Source organism: Sabethes cyaneus, chromosome 2 (assembly GCF_943734655.1).
Source record: "Sabethes cyaneus chromosome 2, idSabCyanKW18_F2, whole genome shotgun sequence".
Classification (NCBI taxonomy): domain Eukaryota; kingdom Metazoa; phylum Arthropoda; class Insecta; order Diptera; family Culicidae; genus Sabethes; species Sabethes cyaneus.
The window spans coordinates 157522596-157545717 of NC_071354.1; the positions used below are offsets into that span (position 1 = coordinate 157522596).

Consider the following 23122-nt stretch of genomic DNA (forward strand, 5'->3'; position numbering starts at 1 on the left):
GAGCTGATGGAAAATTTGAAAATGTTTGTCCTTTTCACATGTTTAATTGCGTTGGGGTCGTTATAAAATGATGCTATGACACTCGAGTCTACTGGGTTCGATTTGTTTACTGGGGATGAATGTTGACCTGCGGTCGAGTAACTTCACATGGCATGAGATGAAGGTACATTCTACTGATATGATGATATTTCTACTCCTGTACAAGCATTACAGCGTACACTTACACATACACCAGCAGTAGTCAACATGGAGTCATTCTCACTGGTTCCTCCTACATTGTAAGTAATTTACAAACCAAAGAGAATCAGATCACACCCTACGGCTATTTTACATTTCGTCTCTTTTCAAGCTTCTAGACTCCGGTTCCGGCTCTGGAACCGGACGATAATGTGGTTAGTAGGGTGGTTTCGTATTTCGAGATGGCCATCGTTGGCGCGGAAGAAAATGGTTCCGCAATAACCGGACTCTCCAGGCCACGAATATCGCCCTCCTCGTTGTCTACCAAGCTACATTCTGGCCTTCGGGCAATCATCATATGGCTTGACTTGACCGCTATCCACTCGTTGCGGGAAGCATCGAACCAAGTCAGGCCCAGATTGTACCGCCCGTTTAGATTGGCATGCTGACAGTGGGAAAACCACCAGCCCCCTTCGTAATTGCCCGCACAATGGGTGTTAGAGATATCCCGATCGACGTCGATAGCAGAAAATTGCATGTGGTTCTGGTACTCGAAAGCATCCGAAGCGTTTCCGTCGTAACCGGCCAGTTCCAACCGGAACCCATCCTCTCTGGAGCCAATTCTGAATGCGTCGTAGTCGGCAAACCAGGTATTGTCATAGATATCCTGCATCACAATCCGTAACATTGAACAATTGTCGTTGGTAAGATGATGCAGCGCCTGGTTGCCGATCCAGAACTCCCCGGCCGGAGATCCGAAACCGTTCGCGTAATCTTCCCAGGATCGATTGAAGTCAACCGAGCCGTCCTGGCGCCGCTGGATGGTGGTCCACTCGTTAAAGCATTGCGTCATCAGGGGATGATGCTGCCCAGCCGGGGCAATCAGATAGAGGTTTCCTTCGCCGCTCTGGCCCGTTTCCCCTAGAGTTTTCATTTGCTCGATTTGGCTGCAATCACGGGGCAGCTTATTGATGATAGTTTCGTACTCCGCCTCGACATTCTCCAACTGTTGCACGAGTTTGGTCGTGTGCTGCAGCTCAGTCAGCTTGGATGAGGCGTTGTAATCCGTTCGAGATTCGGCTTCCAACTGGAATGGGAAACGGAGAGAGAGAGAAAGGGGGGGGGAAAAGTGAGAAATTAAATTAATCTCAAATTTGATAGTTGGTTCGATTACATTGAAAGTCATTATGCAATTCGGGGGATCATTTCGTAAAGTGGTAGACCAATTAGGGCTGAAAATGTTTAAGCCAATGATAATTGACATGACATGCAGTGGAGTGGAATAGAATTTATTTAGCAAGTGTATGGAAAAATACTTTATATTTAGACATCGATGTGTAATTAAATATAGGGATTATCCGAAGCAAGTTTAGATTGACATGTAATGTTATTTCGTTCAATACAGCTAAAACGGATTTTTTCTTTCTTTGGTGAAAGTTTTTTATTCTTAACAAAAAAGTGTTTGAATTTAACTATACCTACCCACTTATTTTAAACGCGTACTGGTGGTGCTTACGAGTATGATTTAACTGATCTTTAAAAAAATTGATGTCTTTAAGTGGTCATGGTCCTGCCAGTTGGCTTCGAGGTATGACGCCGGCCTAATAAACCAGTCGTCGTATGTTAGAATCTCGGCTGGGAAAGGCTGTTAGAGTCAATAGGATTGTAGCAACTGGCCCTGCAATTGGCCTGTACTCTAACAGCTGGCTGCGAAGTCTGTCGTAATAAAAAGTCTGTCGTATATAAAGGTCAAGTTTCGGTAACGGAATGGTGCATCTAGGCTTTGCTTTAAGCGGTCATGGTTTCAATTTTTTTTCAAACCTATCTCGGAAAGTATTCTGCTTGTAGATCTGATAAATTCAAAAAAGGGGATTGTTTTTCCACTTGCAGTACCAGACTTTCTAGAAATTCAATTCAAATTATATTTATTTTTGCTTATAAATCATAAAGAAGTAGAGAAATAGGCTTCTCACGGCGACCAAGTGCTATCGTTCGTACTGTTTAACCGCGTTTTCTCTGTGCTCGAATGATGCCAAATACTCTGTTTTATCTTAGGTACAACAGCTCATCTCGCGCAGAAAGAACACAACTACAAGCAGAGTTAATTGTTTCTTCACACCCTAAATACTAGAAACTATTTGCTCTTTATGCTAAAAAGAATTTCGGATAATTATACGGATTGAAACCATTTACTCCGTGACCGCCTTAAATGCGCAATGTTGCCTTAAAACAACATAGTCAAAAACATCCCGAAGATTAATTATGTTTACCACCTTTAGATAAGTAAGTTTTTTTTTAAATTAATTTTTTCAGCGTGCGCATTTGAGGGTTAAGAGCATGCATTCTGTTGTGCAATGGCAGCAAAAAAAGATGTAGCAAAATTGAAGCTCATTGGGCAGCAGAGCAAAGCAGCAGACCCAAGTAACAATTTGGGGTTTATTACACTCTTATGGTGACATTTAAGACCAGAATTGGTCATGAAAATTGCCATAGGAGTACAATAAAACTCACATTGTTGCTTGGGGAGTATTACAAAAGAAAAAAATACTCCTCGCTTTTTGGAGAAGGTAAAATTCGACAGAGAGAAATCAAATCAAATTCCACTTCTGCGTTTTGCTATAAATCACTAAGGGCTGTTAAGTCCGACTATGCTATCTTAAAAATTACAATGTTTCGTTTTGTAAAATACTGATCTATTATGGTGAAACGGTACTGAATCCCATCATGAACGGAAAAATGGGGTTCATGGCACGATATGGGTGCCATTGATCCGGCCATGTTGGGATTCAGTACCGTTTCACCTTAAAAGAAAATATAGTGTGTTAAGCTATGTTGTTACTTTGAACTTCCTCAAGAGAGTGATTACTCCTTTTCGAAAGTTTACAAAAATCTTTCGGCGAAAATAGGCATATTAGTCAAGTTTCTGTACAGTTTCTGTAATATTATTTTTCTGAAGTCACATGGTTGAAAATAAATAAATAAATAAATCAGCTAGCCAACGTCCTGGTCAACAATAACCAATACTTCTGAATAGATAGGAAACATTCGCTCCTATTAACTACTGAATCTTGCCATCTATGATACTTCTTTCTTCTATTTCTAGAGCCGGGATGGCTCCTGCTGTTTCAAGAATTTCTCTCCATTAAAAATAGGCCCTAGCTAAGCTACGTTCGGATATTTTCGGCCCATTAAGCAGTAGCCTGAACAATATTCAGGAAATACGTTGAAACTATATTCATTCGAGACAAGATTTTCATACCAATTGGTAGAATAACATTTGCTGAAATTCTGTGTTCATTTTGGTCTTAATAAAACGCTATTAAATTTGAATTATTATAGTCGCTAGAAATGATGAAGTTGCTGCGACTATTTTAGACTCATTTTTTTATTATGGTGTTTGTGTTGTTTAATTTTCCGGCAGGCCGAAGCCGCCTGTGTGGTATAAACCATAACAGTTATAAAGCAATCCTCCGGATAACTCAATGATTGGTACTGTGCGGGCACCCACCCTAATTTCTTAGTTGCGCAATTAACAATAGAGCTGATTGTTAGCATATTGTTGGGGCTTATCAAAGGCTTATCGTCCACCAAAAACCAGCTATATCTATTTGAAGAAACCTGGATATTGCGATGAGCAAACAGCACTACCCAGGGGCTTATTCGGTGGATTACTGTGCTTCAAAAGTAGATCAAAAAAAGTCAGATGCATAACGTGTCGGTGTTGCCTACATACCGGCTCATTGAAGATAATAATCCGTTTTACAATCCGACAACAGCTTGCTTCTGGTGCTAGTGTACAACAAATCGTCCATATACAGTAGCAACAGAAGCATGTGGTTGTCACTCAAAAACTAGCTATTTCAACATGATAAAAGTGTTCCAGGCGTATCTGCCTCGAATATTTGTAATAGTGTAAATGGAGCATTTCTTTTTTTAGGCTGAAATTAAAAATAAAATGCTGTCAAAATTCAGCGATCTGCATTTCCAGGTAGGGTTACGGGTCTTGTTCGTCATACGTAAACACGATCCATACTTTATTGCGAGTTTTTATAAGAATTAATTCGCAAGTACTCAAGTTTTTTATACCAGATAAATCTGACACATCTTGCCTGTGCATGTATACCCATTTAGCCCGAAAAAATATTTCGGCGTTTACAATTCTCAGTAGAACAACTTTTCATGCTCCAGCGGGAGTACGTCATACGAAAATTCACTTCGTCATAAGCCAGATTTCTTTCGTTTATCATGTACAGACAGCAATTATTTAAAAAAATTCTATGCATGTATTCTTTGTTCCGTGTGCAAGAGCTACTTAACTACTATAAAAAATTGGAAATAATTTGATTAACTGCTGAAAATTTCAAGTAGTTACTCCGAGCGATCAACAGATTCTCTTCGTCATACTCAAAACTGGTAGAAAAACCAAGAGGACTTCTATTTTTTGAACAAATAGTGAAAAATAGTAATTTTCCTTCATATTCTTTTCCTCGATAGCGAAGAGAAAATCCATAAATATCAATACCAGGAGTGACATTGCGATTCTCGTTTCGAGTGATTTTGGTTCGTTTCGACCACGTTAAACGAATGGGCGAAACGAACCAAAATCACTCGAAACGAGAATCGCAATGTCACCCCAGGTTAGTTTGAATATAATTCGCATCAAAATTGGTTATAATGCTGGTTTCTTGTCTATATGTCTGGAAAGTAGACGAAGACCCGCCGTAGCCGAACCCATGCAGCACCCTACCAGGCATCCATTCCATGTCCTTATTTCGTAGCTTTTGAACATGCCGAATGTTCCGAGTTAAATTTCCTTGTTTGTCCGTAGTATTTTTAGATTTGGATAGGTTGCCTTACTTGAGGTCTCGTGATGGGCTGCCAAATTAACCGTAGTGCCGAGAACAGACATTTCTTATTTTAGCCTCCCGCTGTGGATCAAACGCTGTCGTGAGCCGCTTCTATCCTGGAGTACAACCGCACACTTGATTGAGAAATTGTCGAGCCATCAGGAACCGCCTCCGACATCGGAACAAACGCTCAAGGTTGACAAGGCTATTCCTTGTTGCTACACTTACCATCCGCACAAGTGCCTCCTTTCCTGTTGAACTTACCGCCTTAATTTTCACCGGGCTTGGTAAGGTTGCTGGTATTCCGGCCGAAAGGAGGTGGAGATAGGGATTACTGGATAAGAGGCTAAGAACCACTATGGGTTTTATTTTATACCCACATATACGCGAGGTACAAATGTTACGCATTATCCAGCCGTTCACCAACCAATTATTTTCGAGTAGTTGTGAGTAATTGAGACTGGGGACTTGACTTGGGAGTATCTGTAAAACACCAGGAAATTTTCAGGTTTTTTTAGGGGCGTAGATAACTTTTCCAATTCGTATTCACACATGCAGTTTGCTCGTATTTCGGCCACAAGGAAGTAGGGATAGGAGTTGCTGGATAAGATGCTAAGGGCTACCATGGACACGGTAGTCTATGTTATACCAGCAGGTAGGCGAGGCACTGATGTTACGCAATGTTACGCTGTTTATCCAGCATATTTGTACTGAAAAAATTTTGTACTGAAAATTGATTTTAAATCTACTTACTTCATGAAATTTAGTAACTTTTTAGAAGCAAAAGGCTTTGAAAAAGTTGTTTCTCAAGGCTTCAAATTTCTCCTAAAAAGGTGTCCTAGTAGTAGTCTACTAGTAGTACTAGTAGAATTAAATCGGATATGTTTTCTTCTTTTTTAATTTTAGGTTTCGTATTCTACTAAGACGCTCCAAAAACTTCAGCAAAAAGGTGTGATAAAACTGATTGTTTTTATTTACCAATTTGAAGTTTTGGTACGGTTCTACAATTCTACAATTGATGTGAAACGCCTATCTCTTTTAGTGACGTTACAATTTCATTTGAAACGCATGGTTTTGGGAGTTGTTTTTTTATTAACGACACTTTACACTTGATAGTGCATTCGTGTCGGGTTTTGGGTGTTGAATTAGTATTTGAAAGCTGCACGAACTAATACATCACGCATAGCATACTAGGTCACCGCGTGCGATGGACAAGGTCTGACGCATATGAAAAACAATAACAATAACAGGTCTCTCTGGGACGTTTCAGAAAACGATTGTAGTATTAAAATGTAGTCTCCAGAAGAACTCGCGAACATTCACCTATGTTATGGCTTCGTAATTTGTGTAACAACGACAGCCCAGCAGGATCTGGAGTATGGTTGTAGATTTTCTGATCGTCAGCGACCTAATACAAGTAAGTGAACACAAATCCAGAAGTGTTCGTTTTGTTACACAATGATTTTAATTCGGGGACGTCTACAACAATGCACCGTTGCTCCTAAGAAGGAACGTTGATTTCAACGAGGCTTCGCGGGGAGTATCATCAGCAAGTGGTGTCAGCGATTGACCATAAAATTTTACGGGTTGTGGGAAATGATCTCAAGACAAGCACAAGGCAAATTGCGGTACTGCCCCATATCACCCGGAAGGTGTAGAGCGTACTGAATTGGGTAAAAATGCATCCTTTCCACACTACAGGTTCAAGAGCTACTGCCTGCGAATAAAGTTAGGCGATTTGAGTTTTGCAGGATTATGCAAGCTAAAAAGTGGAGGCGAACCATAAATTTGTATAAAATATGGTTGTTGCTGTTGTGGTTTTTCATACGTGTCAGACTGCGTTTGTTGCAAGCGGTAATCTAGTGTGATATGCGTGATGTATGAATTCGTACAGTTTTCGCATGCGATATGTTTAAAATTAAATTTCAACGAAACTAAAAGAGATAGGCGTTTCATGTCAAAGAACGAATTGTAGAATGGTATCAGAGCTTCAAACTGGTAAATAAAAGCAGTTAGTTTTATTACACTATTTTAGGAGAAATTTGATAAAAAAAACGGCTTGGCTTATTTCAAACCTATTTCAAAGATTTTTGCTTCTAATAAGCTACTAAGTTTCATGAAGTAGTAGGTTTAAGACAAATTCACAGTACAACATTTTCTCAGCTTTAAAATGAAAGTAACAGAATTGAGCTAGCTAGCATAGTGTTTGTACCTGAGCTACTTTAAAGTAAGTAGAACCGAAAACTAAAAATGTTTATTAACTCTGTAACGATTGAGATTTTACTACATGCGTAGATTAGAAGTATTTTTTTCATCAAATATAATCCTCTATCAGCTCCTGAAATATTTGTGCTAAGCTACCTAACACCTTTTATATTGGATGTATACCGTTCCGAAATGGGACAAGTTGAATTTGAATCCTGTTATAATTAGCTCCCATTATAGCTTGGGTCGATCAGGGGATCCCTCAGAGTCAGTAAAGAAGGTACACATCTATTTATATAAGAGGCTTATGTCTGTACCAAAAACCAGGTCTCTGACAGGACGTCATAAGAGGCTTATCGATAACTAAAAACTGGTCCCTGACAGGACGTCATGCTTTCGTAGTAACGGGTTGTATTCTCAGTCACCTCACTGGTCGATTGCTGGACTGCTCGACTGGACTGGTCGATTAGACTGCTCAATTTGATTGCTCGACTGGACTGCTTAACTGAACTTTTCGATTCGTCTGCTCGACTCAACTGCTGGATTGGACAGATCGACTTGACTGCTTGACTGAACAGCTCGATTTAACTGCTCGAGTGAACTACTCGACTTAACTACTCGATTCGACTACTTTACATATTTTCTTGACTTACTACTCGATCCGACTGTTTGACTTAACTGCATGATTGAACTGCTCGACTGGACTGTTCGATTCGACTGCTCGACTGGACTGCTAGACTGGAGAGCATGATTCATCTGCTCGACTAGACTGCTCGACTCAACTGTTCGATTCGACGCTCGACTCAACTGCTCGATTCCACTGCTCGACGGGACTACTCGAGTCAACTGTTCGACTCGACTGCTCGAATGAACTGCTTTACTCAACTACTCGATTGGACTATTCGAATCGGCTACTCGACTCAACTGCTCAACCTGATTGCTCGATTCAACTGCTCGATTAGACTACTCGATTTGATTGCTCGACTCAACTGACGATTCAACAGCTCGACTAGACTGCTCGACTCAACTGCTTGACTTAACTGTTTGATTCGACAGTTCGACTTAACTACTCGATTCTACTGCTCGACTAGACCACTCGACTGAACTGCTCGACTTAACTATTCGACTTAACTGCTCGACTGAACCGCTTGACCCGACTGCTCAACTAGACTGCTCAACTAGACTACTCGATTCAACTGCTCGACTGGACTACTCGAGTTAACTGCTAGATTAAGCTGCTCGATTAAACTGCTTGACTCGACTGCTTAACTCGACTGTTCAACTTAACTGCTCGATTTAACTGCTCGATTTAACTGCTCGACTATACTGCTCCATTTGACTGCTCGACTTGACTGTTCGACTCGACTGCTCGACCCAACTGCTTGACTCGATTTCTTGATTCGACTGCTCGACCCGCCAGCTCTACTCGATTGCTTGTCGCGATATCATATGGTCGGTGTTAAATTAGGCCGGACCAAGTCGCAAAATTTTAAAAATTGAGTTATTGATAGCAATCGATCAAGTATTTTCTAAGCAACATTTTTTTACTCTAATCAGACTACATAAATGTTGCAAACAGCCAGAAGTTTTTATTCAGTTAAATAAAATCCAATACGACCACAAAAACTATTGGTTTCAGTTTCCGGCTGACTCTTTTATGTACAACATCTTAGAGCTATATTATGCAATATAAGAACTCAAAGTACTAATACAAAAATTAAACATCTTCGCAAACACTGGCCAATGGAATGTATCCGCAGTTTTCTGAATTCTGAACATACATTTATATTTTCCGGATCATAAGATTCGGGCTCAACTAGTACTTACTTAATAAGTGTTGCTAGAATGACCCTCCCCAAATTAAATTTTCATTCTTTCCCCTTCACGCCTTGTCCCACCCTATTTGGATATTATAAACACCTCTGTTTCATTGCTTTCTTTTACCGTTCCCTTCGTCGATTATAAAAACTAACGTCATAAAAAATTAACTCTTTTGATTGTTTGAAAATCGATTGAATAGACATTTTTAGCGAATACTAGACGGGCTGTACAAACTATTGCTTCCAATAACTAAAGGTATTCACGTACCGCCTGGTATGTCGCGTATTCGATGTACCCGGTGTATATCTTACCAAATATTTACCAGATGGCTTTTTTTCAGTGGATGTAGCATATGCAAGGCTGTCTGCCAATATCAATGAAAATAAATAGTGCTTTATTATCATTGCATTGATTGTAACCAGCATTGCGAAAGAATTCACACTACTGCTTACAGAGTCCAAATTTATTTACGACCAACCTAGGGGAATAATGTATAGTAAATAAGCAAACATTATATAATTATTATTGGGTTTAGTCTATATCTGGTTGACGAATAAATAAATAATTTTGCGTATAAGCTTTGAGTATATAACTATATAATTTTGGAATACAATAATACAATAAACCATGTTCTCCGAAAATCTTCTGTGCCGTCACTCGTTCTATAAGTTACGTGGAAATACTTTTTTGGCACTTAATTAGGCAAATTATCCATTGCTTTTAATAAATAACAAATTGACCGTGTATGTACCTACAATAATCGAAGTCGAGGAAATAACCATGACTGGCATATCCATTCTACCGTCACGTCCGGTGGCGAACCGAGTCAGTCCTAATGTGGTAGTTTTCTTTACCCTTTTTTATATGTATTCACCCTTCCAAAACAAACACCGGCAGCCATTCCGGCGTACACGTGTCCTCACGCACAGACAGTTTTGCAAGTGTGGGATTTCCTGTGGTGATTCCGCGAAATTCCGACCAACATTAACCTGCCCCGGGAGCTTAGCAGTCAGTCCATTCGTACGAGAGCTTGGGGTCGGATCTGTCGATGTGGCACTTTTCGGGGTTGTTAGTTTCGGTTTCCGGTTCGCTAGTGTTCTGGTGGTTGAACCCGAACGGCGTATTGGGCCAAATCAAACAAACACGTTCGTAGCTAATTGAATTTTCCTTCCATAGGACGAAAAGGAAAACTAAAGTTTCTACTAGAGTAAGCTTTTCGTTCCACGAAAGGCAAGTTTTGGTGGCTTCAGTAAAGCACACCCGCAGAGCTGTGGCAATTATTAGTGAAGCGAAAGCAGTGCGAACAGTGCGGCAGCAAGACTTTCTGCCATGTTGAGATTGTTGAATGAAACTAGCTTTTTGCTTTTGAAAACGAATGTGAACTTAGCTAATTACGTTGCTCGCAGGTTTGGGTTGCTAGCGTCTATGGTTTTAGTTATATGTATTTCATTCCGAAACCGGATTCCGCAAGGTAGCAACCGAACACGGAATGCTCTGGTTACGCACTCATTTTTCGTGTCTGTCAGTCGAGTCGAGATTCATGTTGGACCCGGTTTCCAACAAAACATCTTCCGAGAAGAATGAAGCCAAAAGTTTTTGTTTCCCACAGACTTTGCCAGCATTGAACAAATATTGATAGAAATTGGCCTGCCAAAGTGGTTTCTATTGTGCTTGTGGTTCAATTTAAATTCCGTTGCTTTACTTTTTATAATTTGCCGGTTATAATAAGTATTGATCGAAACGGGTTCACAAGCAAAAGTATTGTTGAACTGATAGAGCAGTTCAAATATGAAAATATTGAACTTATGATTATGAGTTTTTAGATTTTGGATTAGAACAAAACTGCATTTTTAACACTAAGTCACAGTTGGGGTTGGGTTCCACCGAAAGTGTAATACTCAATCGGAGTAGACAAAAGAACACGTTGAAAGATATTGAATCAGTTTCAGCAACTGGCCGGGGGCTGCTGCTAAGGAAAAAAGTATGTGTATACTGAACGGAAATTCTCAGCATTCCTTGAAGGGTCAGAAACAGTTTTTCAGCGCATGTTCTGTTTCGTAGTGGGCGACGGAACGGTTCTGTTTAAATTGGAGTTCGGGGAGTTGATGCTAGGGTAGGTTTTTGTATCTATTTTTTTCTACGAATATTGCTGTTGAAGTTGCGTAAAAGCACATCAATTTATAATTCAGCTTTAATTATTGAGGAACTGAAGTGCTATTAAAAAGTTTTTGTCTTCCAATATAGAATTTCCTCCTAGAAATCTGCTCGCATGAAACAAGAAATTTATGTCAGAACGTCAATAATACAATAACATAAGTTTGATTTCCCATAAGGTATGTTGGGTAAACTTTAACCGCCAATTGTACTCATACCTTGTTATAAATTGTTAATTCTAAAAATAGTTCAACAATTCGATTGCAGCTACAAGAGGCTTAAGACACCTATGAATTTTATGATTGTGAAATCCGATTCGAAATAAATTTCGTTTCGCACGTCTATCACCAAAGCAAGGCACCATTGAAACGTTTGGGCTCACGATACAGCGCGCTTTTTTCCGGAAGTATTCACGCTCTTATATCCTCTCGCGTTTCATTCACGTTCGAAGGCAGGATTCAGGTCAGACTCGTGAACGGACATCATTTTTCATTTCTACACGTGAACTCGACCCCTCAACAGGGATAATATCGTGCCAGATCGATCTGCAGAAACAAATCCTTTTGGCTTGCTAAAGCAAGCTGTCGGCGAAACTACGCTGGTCTATCAAATTTACCGAATTTGTCGACATTTTATGTTTCCTAAACCAAATGCATGTTAGTTTAATATTGTTATTTTATCCGCTTGCTACAGAATACGGCAAATTTCGCATTTATGGTTAGACGACGGTGAATCAACCTAACCATTAATAATGCTGTCCTTTCAAACAAATGGCGATGACACCAATGCGGTCATCCCATCATTCTGCATGATTCCGTTATCGGTTTACCACGCAGGGGTGAAAGCACACTGGCAATATGAAATGATGTCGGCTACAAAACCATAAATGGCGCTGGCCATGCATCAGGAGGACAGAGAAAAATATGCGCAGTTTCGCTAACCAACGCCGAACGGACGGCAGGGTCAGGGAGTTCGACTCGAGAGGGTCGAGAGCGAACGGCAGTCCCAATGCACCACTACGGACCGTACTGTGGGCTACGTGCAGAATAAGTGTTTGTTCTGCCTCTCGATATTCACTCGTATCTACAGAGGGAAACACAGAGTACAGAAAAATGGGACTTTGCATACGTTGCACTGCACTGAAGGGAATTGGTTCGTGTTAAACAGGCATCACATCTCAATCGGTTCGTTCATTAAAGTCGTAATCCGCCAATGTTGTTTCGAAAAGTTGCTGGAGCTGATCATACCCCAAAATAACCTATAATTATTTCAATTCTGGTCGCACAGATGGTAATTTATAACTTCCGGAGCATAAACCCGTTTACAAGTTGTAAAACAGCTCGTCGACCACGGAGGCATTGTTTTATGGCGATCAAGGCTTCTCTTATCACTATTACGAGTTAATTATGGGAAAATCGAATCATGATCCCGCCTGCGTGTCAATCATATTCACATAATTCTACGAGCTCTCATATAACGATGCATTCAGAACGGTAGGCAGCGTTTCAGAAATGGTTAAATCAATTAGGTTAATTGAATCCAACTTCTGATTGATAGTGTTTGTATTAAGTGGGTACTTTAATTTCATATTCGATCTGCTTCCGCTGTATTTGCTTTGTATTTCCGTTGTATAATGAAATAATGACATGACTAGTTTTTTTATATTCTATATTGTGTGTTTAATCACCCCAGGAAAGTTCTCAATACTTCTGGAATTGTATTGTTTTGCTTTGGGTATTAACATTAACGTGAATTTACTAGGAATTAATATTACTTTATAAATCTAACTGATTGTTTCTGGAAAAGAAACTGATATTTCTAATTCGTCTTTGCCAAAAATATCCTTTTCATGGTAGGTAAAAACAAAACATTATGCGTCTCCATTGCATTCTTCTTTATTCGCAACATTATTTAAAAAGAAAATGTAATTGAAAAACTAAAAATCAAATATTTTTAAATTCTTGATGCAGAATATGAAAAATTTTCAGCTTTCTTAAAAAAATACAATAAAATGGGTTATCTTTGTGGTTGTTTTTGCAATGATAAAATACTTCGAGCTTTAATCTAATGTTTATCTTGAAATGAAGGTGTAAATACCTCTTTCGTAAATTATTAAAACTAAATTATTAAAATCGGTGCAGTATTTCAAATAGTTATAATTTTTTTTAAGACAGATGGCTGACAAAATGACGATTTTTGGACCACTGAAGCTTAGAAAAGGCTACTCTAAACATAAAAAAAAAGTTTTAATTTTTTTCGAAAACGAACAAGCTCATAAAACTACACAGATAAGAAGCATTGTGAGAAAATACGTATTTAAATCGAGACCAACAAGGAAGATGCAACTGAACATTCAGCGGCTAACAGCTAAAGTAGTTGCTGCACAGTACTCTCGGAAAGCTCGCACATCCACGATGCGATCAGCACTGCAGCGCCTAAAGTGTTGGCTACTACTATTGCAGCTACTTCCGGTGAGTGGTTTAAGGCAGAATGACTGACGGGAAGAATTGAGGCAGAGCTCACATGTTGCCTGCACTTGTGACATGCCAGATCAGAAAGAGACTCCGAGATGCTAGATGCTGCCGAAAAGAGACTTCACTGTCATAAGAAACGCCAGCGCAGTTCTTCCAGAGGCGGAGAATTGCTTCAAGAGACACGAGCGGAGAAGGTAGTCAGGTGTTGGAAACAACATTGACTCGAATGCAACAATTATCGGGGCATTGCTTTCCTCAACTCTGTATACAAAATTCTCTTCCACAAGCTGTTTCATAGACTGAGGCCATAGCTGGAAACCAGTGCGGTTTTCGAGCGGGACGCTGTACACCGAATCAAATGTTCACCTTGCGACAGATTGTAGACTCACCATTTTTTTAAAGACTGCAAGGCGGCGTGTGATTTAGTGAAATGAAATGAGCTGTGGAAAACTATGCTTGAACGTAGTTTTACAACAAAACTGATTAGACTGCCACGTGATATCCTCGATGGCTTAAAGTCCAGCGTCACAATAGCGAATAAGATATTGGACTCGTTGGGTGGTTTCAAGTAAGGTTAATGAGGAAGCTGCATGGAGAAGCTGCATGCGAAGCATTTCCACTTGAAGTATTCAACAGATACAGATTACGTAGCTAGCAGAGGTCCCGTAGCCTGCAACTCCGTACGGCCACGTAATCTGCAGAAAGGCTAATTTGAGATTCAATAATGCTGACTCAATAAAGACTGCTCTGCGGTTGGTTCCGCTGATATCAACACCATCTGCAAGATCAACAAGCATGCGAAAACTCCTAAGGATAGTGCCGTTCCTTTTCATGTTTGCTGTTTGTATTACACATTTCAACGCAATGTTGAATATCCCCTCCATCCGACTTCAGCACGACTTTCTATGCTTGCGTTTTTCTGTGCTTCTTTCTATGCCTCGGTTTGTGCTTCTTTTCTTCTCTTTCTGTATCTTTTTCTACGTCTTTTTTGTACTTCTTTCTATTCCTTTTTGTGTCACTTTCTGTGCTTTTTTCCAGTGCCTTTTTCTTGTGATTTTCCACGCCTCTTGTAGTGCTTTTTTATTGCTTTATTGTACCTTGTGCTTCAATGCTTCGTTATGAGATTTCCTATACCTTTTTATGTGCCTCTTTTCATGCCAGTTTCCACGCATCATTCAATCCTTTTGAGACTTTAAAGATTTCTTTCTGTGTTACGTGCTGCATTACTTACCGTACTTCTTTCTATGCTTGTTTCTGTGCTTCTTTTGGTGCCTTTTGTTGCGACTCTTCATGTATCAATGCCCTTTTTGTATCACTTTCTATACCTTTCTCTGTGCTTGTACCTTTCTTGAGACTCTTTCTTGTGACTCTTTCTATGCTCCTTTTGTGTTTTTGTCTGTGTTTTTCTCTGTACCTTTTCATGTATCTCTTCTAATGCTTTTTTGTTTACCCTGTTTTTGAAGCTCTTTGCGCCTCTTTGCGAAGCATTTCCTATACTTCTACCTAAACCTCTTTTCACGTCTCTTTCAGTGCCGTGTCCAATTCCACTTTGTGTCCTTTTCCTCTTTTTGAGTCTCTTTCTGTGTCTTTGTTCCTCTTTTTGCCTCTTTCCATGTCTCTTCCTGTGCTTATCCCTTGCCTCTTTTTAGTCACTTTTTGTGTTTCATCCTTTGACCGATTTATATATCTTATCCGATATCCGATTTGTATATCTTATACTGTGACTTCATGCCTCTTTTTTTACTATTTCAGTGCCTTATGCATCTATTTCTACGCCTCACTTAACCTCTCTTCATAACTCTGTTCTTTCTGTTCATCTGCTTGTACCTCTTTCTATGTTATCTTTCATACTATTTTGTGTCTCCTTTTAAGCCTCTTTCTGTAACTTTTAATATACCTCTTTTGGTGCCTCTATATAAATCTTTTTCTGTACCTCTTTATGTACCGTACACAGGCATTCAATTTATCGTTTCAAATGCGCGATATTCAATGAATTTTGCCTACTACGACTTATAACCTTGCAAAAGAGAAACGAAAATGTTTTATACATATGTATTGTCGCTCGTGAGCGCAGGCTATCCATATTTTTCTTTATCCCTAGAAACACGCGATCATGATTTGTTTATTTTTAATTTTTCGTAACACGAGTTTATCCTCTCTTTGTTGTGAGAGGATAAAGCAGTATCAGCCGTTTTTCAGAGACGAAAATACACAGCTTACTATTGAATTTACCAAGCAACCAGCCAACAAGAAAGAGACATATAAAACAACCCAACTTATGTATTTGGGTATTACCATGGGTTTCATTATATACCTAGTATTGCATTAGAGTTTCGCGCCAATTCCACCTGCGATTTATATTTTTCATGGTTCACTACGAGCGGATAAATGTTTTTCAGGGAAAAATGCAATGAGATATTATCAACTCTTATTCTGTAGCGGAAAAATGTTTTTCTTTCGCTATTTATAAACAGATAACCACAGAATCTAGTTGTCATATGAGAATAATGGGTGAGCGAAAAACGTTTATCCTACAAGTGAGTGAAAATTTTAATCACTGACCATACATCTTTAGGTATCTCTTTATGAGCCTTTTCGGGTGCCTCTTTCATTGTTTCTTTCTGTACCTCTTTCCGTACCTGCTTTTCTGTTTCCTTTTGAGTTTCTTTTCTTACTTTGTCTCTTTCCATGCCTGTTTTTGTGTTTGTTTTATGAAACTTTCTGTACTTTCTCTATCTGTTTCTCTTTCTCTAGGTCCCCTTCCTGCACCTCTTTCTCTGCATCATTTCAAGCTTTTCTGTGCCTTTGTATGCCTCTCTCTATGCTTTTGTCTGTATCCTTTTTCGAGCATTTACGTGTGCCGCTTATCCGCCCTAATTTTCCATGATATTTATCTTTTTGGATAATATATAGCGTTTATCGCAATTCGCAATTGGGCCGACTGACAGTTGTTTGTAACTTTTAAACTCAAAAGTTCAATAGAATTTTGACATTCAAGTTGGATCATGGCCCAACCCAATTAATACCCAATTAACGAACCGTATCTCCCTCACGCACCCAGCTATTAACAAAATTTTCTCGTTAATTTCAAACACTATTCACATACATATGTATTTTGATGTTATCAAAAAATTTTTATGTTAAAATGGCTTGACTGTGCTACAGGTTGCAAATTTTTGCAAGTCGATAATTTTTCAGATCGTTTTATTCATTTTAATGATTGAAGGCTACTAAGTAAGTTAACGTTGTTTGCAAAATGTTTTGTACCTTACTGCCTTATACTAAGTTGACAGTCAAATAAACATTAGCACCACTACGGATCCCTTCTGTCTTGTTTTCTCCATCATTTTCGAAAGAAATTAATGCTTGACTATTGAACAGTAAATAATTGCTGGCAACTAACTGACGCAAAGCAGCAAATGAAACATTCAAAACTATTCTCGGATAAAAGAGTCGCTGATTTTCCTCACTTTGAGAATTGCTGCGTTACTTCACATGCACAAATATCCCTTCAGCCGTGTTTCCTCGTAAGACAACAGTTCCGAAAAAATTCTTGCAGTACCTATTCGAGACTGCGAAAGCTAAAGAGATTTTTCATCCTGTGCGCACTTACATGAAAACCTATAGTAAAAACTTGCGTGAAAACAAAAGCAAACATACTTCCTTTACTTTTTTCTCACGCAAAAACCAAATTATTAGCAACTTTGTAGTCGTGAATGTGGATATAATCTGGCAAAAGGAAAGGATTGCTGCTCACTTTTCTGGGACGTTTCACCTCCAGGAAATCAATTTGGACTAGATTCAATGTTTAAAAATGAACTAGGTTGAATGAAAGGGGTGGTTTATGCTTTAACGAAATTGTTTACTTTCAAGACATCAAACTGGACTAGATTTGTCGCAGTCCTAAGAAATCTTGTTGGGACGAGAGGACTTTATCACTCTTTCTGGCATACTTCCCAAGCACAGATATCAAATTAGTATAAGTCTAAACGTCGTAAAGAATCTTCGACCTATTGAGACGAGGGGGTTTTGTTGCTTTTTTTCTAAACATGAAGTAATCGAAATCACAGTAAACAGATGGTGTTTTTAACTGTCGTCCCTGCATGTGGAGCATGGCGATCACAAAGAAAATGTATGGGATAATTTGACATTCAAACTGTTCGGCAATTTTTATTAATTAGTGATTGAAAAAGAATGTTACAATAGAAATCACATAATTGCTACATCTTTTATGAGTCGATCGGTATCTAAACCATGAAAATCCATTCATAATTGACAGAGCTATAAGCGTTCTAAATCTTTCATTCTTTCGTGACACTCGGTTGAATCCAAATTTTGGATCGGCGCCCTGCGGTAAGACGTAGTTCTACGTCAAAAATCAGTATTTCACTTGAACCTTAGGTCAAATACCACAAACTTGTATAGGTACCGTCTGTCCCTGTTACCCATATTTGATTAAGGGGGCATAGTACTTTTTCAACTTAAAAAAATTGAAATTTTTTTTATTGATTATTTCGAAAGATTAACATTTTGACCATATGTGTTTCAAGTCATTTCAATGAATTCCAAAAATTGACAAAGTTACAGCTATTTGTACCGCGCATGTCTGGAGCGATTACACGGCGAATAAAAAGTTCAATGTCGTTTTTCTCGAAACCAGGTTTTAAAACGGTACCATAAATATCTCAAGAACGGCTCAAGCAATTCTCATGATTCTTTTTTTGTTTTAAAGCCAACAAAATTATCTAGTGTTTGACCCATCCTTTTTTTGATATTACTATTTTTGTATTTTTTAGAAATGTTTAAAGTCAATTTTTTCCACGAAAAACCTTACTTTTATGTTTGAATGTCCGCCATTTTGTTATGCGTTCGAATTTTAAAAAAAGGATGGGTCAAACACGAGATAATTTAATATACTTTCATGTCGTTTTGGTATTTTTCAATTTGGATAAGACCCCCAGCGCCAATCCATGGTACCGCAAATCATGTTTTTTTCGAACGATCATGTTCAAGGAGCCGTAGGGGAGAGGGGAAGAGGTTCACATATACAAACAAAATTGTAAATATTACTATAAAGTGCAATGTTTGGAATGCAAAAAACCCGAATCGATTCGCTTTTCGCGTTATCGAGAATAAAATATTTGAAATTAGGCAAAAAATATGGTATAAAAAGTACTATGCCCCCTTAACGGAAGCATATGTTGGATATGTTTTGTGCGCACTATACCCTGTTAAACCACTTTTTTGTGATAAGAAATAGAGACATAGCGTCTTCGGTAAAATTATAGAAAATATAGAAAATATTCTTAAGTTTTGTTAGTTGCATTTTATACAAATACATTTTACTAAGTAATTATCGAAGCACTTTAAACAGAACACATGTTTATACTGAAGCTCGCCAATCTCTAGGATTTTTCCTTGCAAAGTTATCGAATATTTAGGCTTTATTTTTCCTTAATTTCAGAAGTCAACAGTACTGGTCGCCGTTATGAGTCCACACATGGAAAAAATGATGGACAGGCTGTGGATTCGTCAACTTCGGACGAGGTTAAAAAAGCAACCTGATTGCTGAAAACGGCAAGTCAGCTGAAAGGACGATATTTCTGTCGAACTGTTGAGACTCGGTAGAAAACGGCTGTATTGTGCAATCCATCTGGTCATATGACGGATATGGTTCAAATGAGGAGGAACTTCCGGCGTGTTTAGTGGAAGGTCTCATATGCTGATCTGTAAAAAGGGTCATCGACTTGATTGTAGCAATTATCCGAAGTGTAACCCTTCTCAAGTCAACATTTAAAATTCTCTCGCGCATCTTGTTTTACCGATTCAGGTCATTTACAGGCAGCTTTTGTTGGCGAATATAAATATTGTTGTGAGAGCTCAATTACTGGCCAAATGTTCAGCGACAGATTGTGGAAAAATTTCGGTTTATTGTCTATAAACCATCTGGGTATAGACTCCAAAGCAGCGTACGATTCAGTAAAGCGAAATGAGTTACGGCGTAGTCATCAACGCAAAATTTAGGATAGGGCGTAAGATATCGGATTCCTTCGTAACGTTAGATGGTTTAAAGCAAGGTGACGAACAGCAAAATGTACTAATCAACATTGCACTGGAAGTTGTTACTTGAAGGGCCGGCTTGCAAGAACATGTTAGTATTGTTACGAAGTCTTACATGCTCCTGTAGAAATGCCCTTCAGTTCTCTTATTTACATAGCCAATTAAACTCTCGCGTTTGGAAAACTCGCGAAACTTCCCCCGGTTGGACTCTATGGTCTCGAAGCGTATACGCTGGCGCTGAAGGAGGGCGGCTGACGACAGTTTATAACGAAGGATGAAATGTAGCGCAGGGGTACGAACCACGTCGAACCAAGTTGTACCAGGTGTATAATGAAATGGGTGTTGTCAAGCAGCAAGCTCTAATGGGTTGTCCACGCAGCGAAAATGCCGAAGTAAAGGACCAGCTAGAATGCCGCGTCAACGCATCCGTCAGCGCCAATTTGACAGTTATCCCGTGGGAAAATTGTCGGAATAACGCTGACGGACGCGGTGACGCAGCTTTCTGTTTGGCCCTTAAAGTAAGTAAGTATGTTACTGAAGGAGGCACTCAATGTTAGATTTTTATAATCCAATTAACTTTGTAATAAATAAACACCGACATTATTAGTGTATGCATGCATACAGCAACTGAATAAAATTGTGAAAAGTCGATTCGAATCGACTCTCGAATTGGTGTGAAACGTCATACTTGATACTTGATATGTTATCAAACTTAGAAAATCTGGTAAGACTCATAACATTTCTAAAGATGTTTTCATTGCAACTTTTTATCATTTTTGAAATTGACCTATACTGGTCAAGTTAATTTGTACTTCTTACTACGGTGTAAATGTGTTTTTGTGAAGAACGACTATTGGAAGAACTGAGAAAAAGGATATGTAAACTGTGAAAAATAACTAACTGTCCAGGTGGGGTTTGAACCCATAACTCTCATTCTCGTGTCGAGTGCGCTACCATTACACCACCGCATCGGTCAGTTTTCATTGCTTCTACTTTTCCAATGGTGCCTTACAAATTCATTTTCGTTGTTTAGTGTTATTAATGCGATTTTGATATTTAATTGATTATCTCCGTGTTTTGTGAATAGCTATAAGTGCAGCAGATATCTAATAAATTACGCTCTATTTATCACTATCTCCATCGGACATTAATTATGCATCATATGTCTCAATCAGGTGACCAAATCATTCCAATAGAGAGGCAATTTTCATGATGGGCAGATTTCATCGCCATGGGCGATTCTTACCCTATTCTAATATCGTCTGAATTTCACGCTCATTGATTACTGTCCGATCGCGAGGGACAACGACAGCCGGTCGATTCGTTCTACAGGAGGAAAAAAAAAGAATGTGGGAAACTATCCTCCTTTTCCGTTTGCACTGGACTGGCTGTCATCGTTCGTGTGGAACCCGGTCGGACAGTGGAACACATAACTGCACTACTATTCACTTTATCGATTATTATTTGTGAACAGCAATGCTGACAACTATTCGCACGGGAAAATATGCCAACGTCTGCATCGAACCGCCCGGGAATCATCGGAAACGACGATGTCTACAGTTAAATACGATGGAATAGAGATTCAGCCGAGAGGGGCGAGGCCTGTCTAGATTGATTCCAGGATTTTTTTCATTCCCCAGAACATCGGAACATAAATGAGGAATGGTTCAATCAATTGCAAACCTACCAAAGAGTGAAATTCGCCACATAAAATCCATCATACAATTCATAACTCAACTGGGGAAAGCATTTAATTCAGTAAGCTCAATATTGCGCCAGCTACCGTTTATTGTATTCATTCGTCGTTGAAGGCAAAACAGTACAGATTCAATTTTGCTTGCCATGTCGTTTCAATCGGTGCTTTTTGTGACGGAATGTAACAGCTTTGCGGTCGGTATCATTTCATAGCGAATCGAGTCGTAACCGTACTAGCAGAGATATGAATTTTTACACCCAAAAGTTGCACTCATTACTTTAGAAGTAACAGCTAGAAATTTTCTATTGAGCAGAAAATTGTGTTTTTTATTAATCTTTTTTGTCTACAGTTAAGTTGTAGTATCAAAGAAAAAATAAATTGTCATTGAAAAGTACTAAAACAGTTCTTTTCGGTTTTAGGTGTATCAATTACTGTGTGTTATTTTCCTGCAAATTTCAGTTTTCTATCAATTAGTGATTGAAACTTGGCATTTCGAGTACTTCCGAAGGGGATCGTTCCCTGGAAATGGAAACCTCTGATTGAAATCTGAAGCCATGTCATGTTGTATATGTATGTAGTAGGTATCTAGGTATTATGCATATTAAACTTATGCAACATTGCCCGCATGTGTATTTCATCGAATTGCATAATTTTAAAACTCGTCAGAAACCTATGTACTCACCTTCTCCAGCCGATTGTGAGCCATTTCGCGGTGAAGCAAAGCTGCCGATTTGATTTTGTCGAGGTCTCGTTTCATCACCTGGATTTGTTCCTCCAGTTTGCGAACATTTTCCCGTTCATCCTGCAAGGTGCTTACGCTAACTGCCATTGCCTGAATGCTTTTCGCGATATTATGACCTTCTTCCCGTAGCAAACCCTGTTCCGAGGAAATTTGCGCTGCATTGAATTCCATCTTTGAGATTTCCCGCTTGATGTCCGGCAGCGTTTTTTCGAATTTGTTCTGAATTCCCTCGACGTCCTCCAGCAGCTCGAGCATAGAGCCGTGCAGTTTGTCCAGACTGGCCACCTGCCTGCTAATGTTGAAGTTTGCATTCGCCAACCTGCGCTGCTCAATTTCCAAACTGCGCAACCGATCGGCCATCCGGTGGTTGAAAATGTCACTTAGCTGTCGCTTCATTGCTGTCTGTTTCACCTCGAGCTCGTGTAGCTGCTGGCGGAAAAAGCGATGATGGCGCATCCGGTGATCGGCTTCCGGCTCGACAAAATCAATTGTCTGCGGCACCTGTGCGACGACACTCTGAAAGTAAAAACGAATGAAGAAACACATATATAGTTTCATTTTGCTTCACACAGCATCACATATTTCCTCCCCAATGGCAGCGTCAAGAACGTTCTAGTCGATTAATTCCTATTGAAGCATGCGAGAATAGAAACACCTATGATGCGAATGCAACTGATTCACTACCAATTGCAATGATGCATTCGCTTCCAACATCCACCGATTTATACCTCTTCATATTGCTTAAAGTGCAGTAACTCATAACTGGGGAGGTAGTGCTTCCACAGAAGCATAGAAACCGAAGCCTTGGCCATTGAGCCTCAAATAAACCGCACCGGGCACTTATCTCGCCCATTAATAATGGACCATCCTTGAGGGCTCTTTTGCAAGCTCGATACGGCTGGCTGCCGTACTCTGCTAGTCAGATTTATCCCGTAATCGAGCGGTT

General features: G+C 39.3%; 1 protein-coding gene across 1 annotated transcript in view; it reads right to left on the reverse strand.

The window, feature by feature from the left end:
- Positions 1-352: 352 nt before the first annotated feature.
- Positions 353-23122, reverse strand: part of LOC128736240 (protein scabrous-like) — a 124923-nt gene continuing 102153 nt past the window's right edge. The window contains exons 3-4 of the mRNA XM_053830720.1: positions 22117-22692; positions 353-1264 (exon numbers count right to left, since the gene is read on the reverse strand). Of these exons, the coding sequence (XP_053686695.1) occupies positions 353-1264; positions 22117-22692 (1488 nt within the window). The remainder of the gene's footprint in view (positions 1265-22116; positions 22693-23122) is intronic.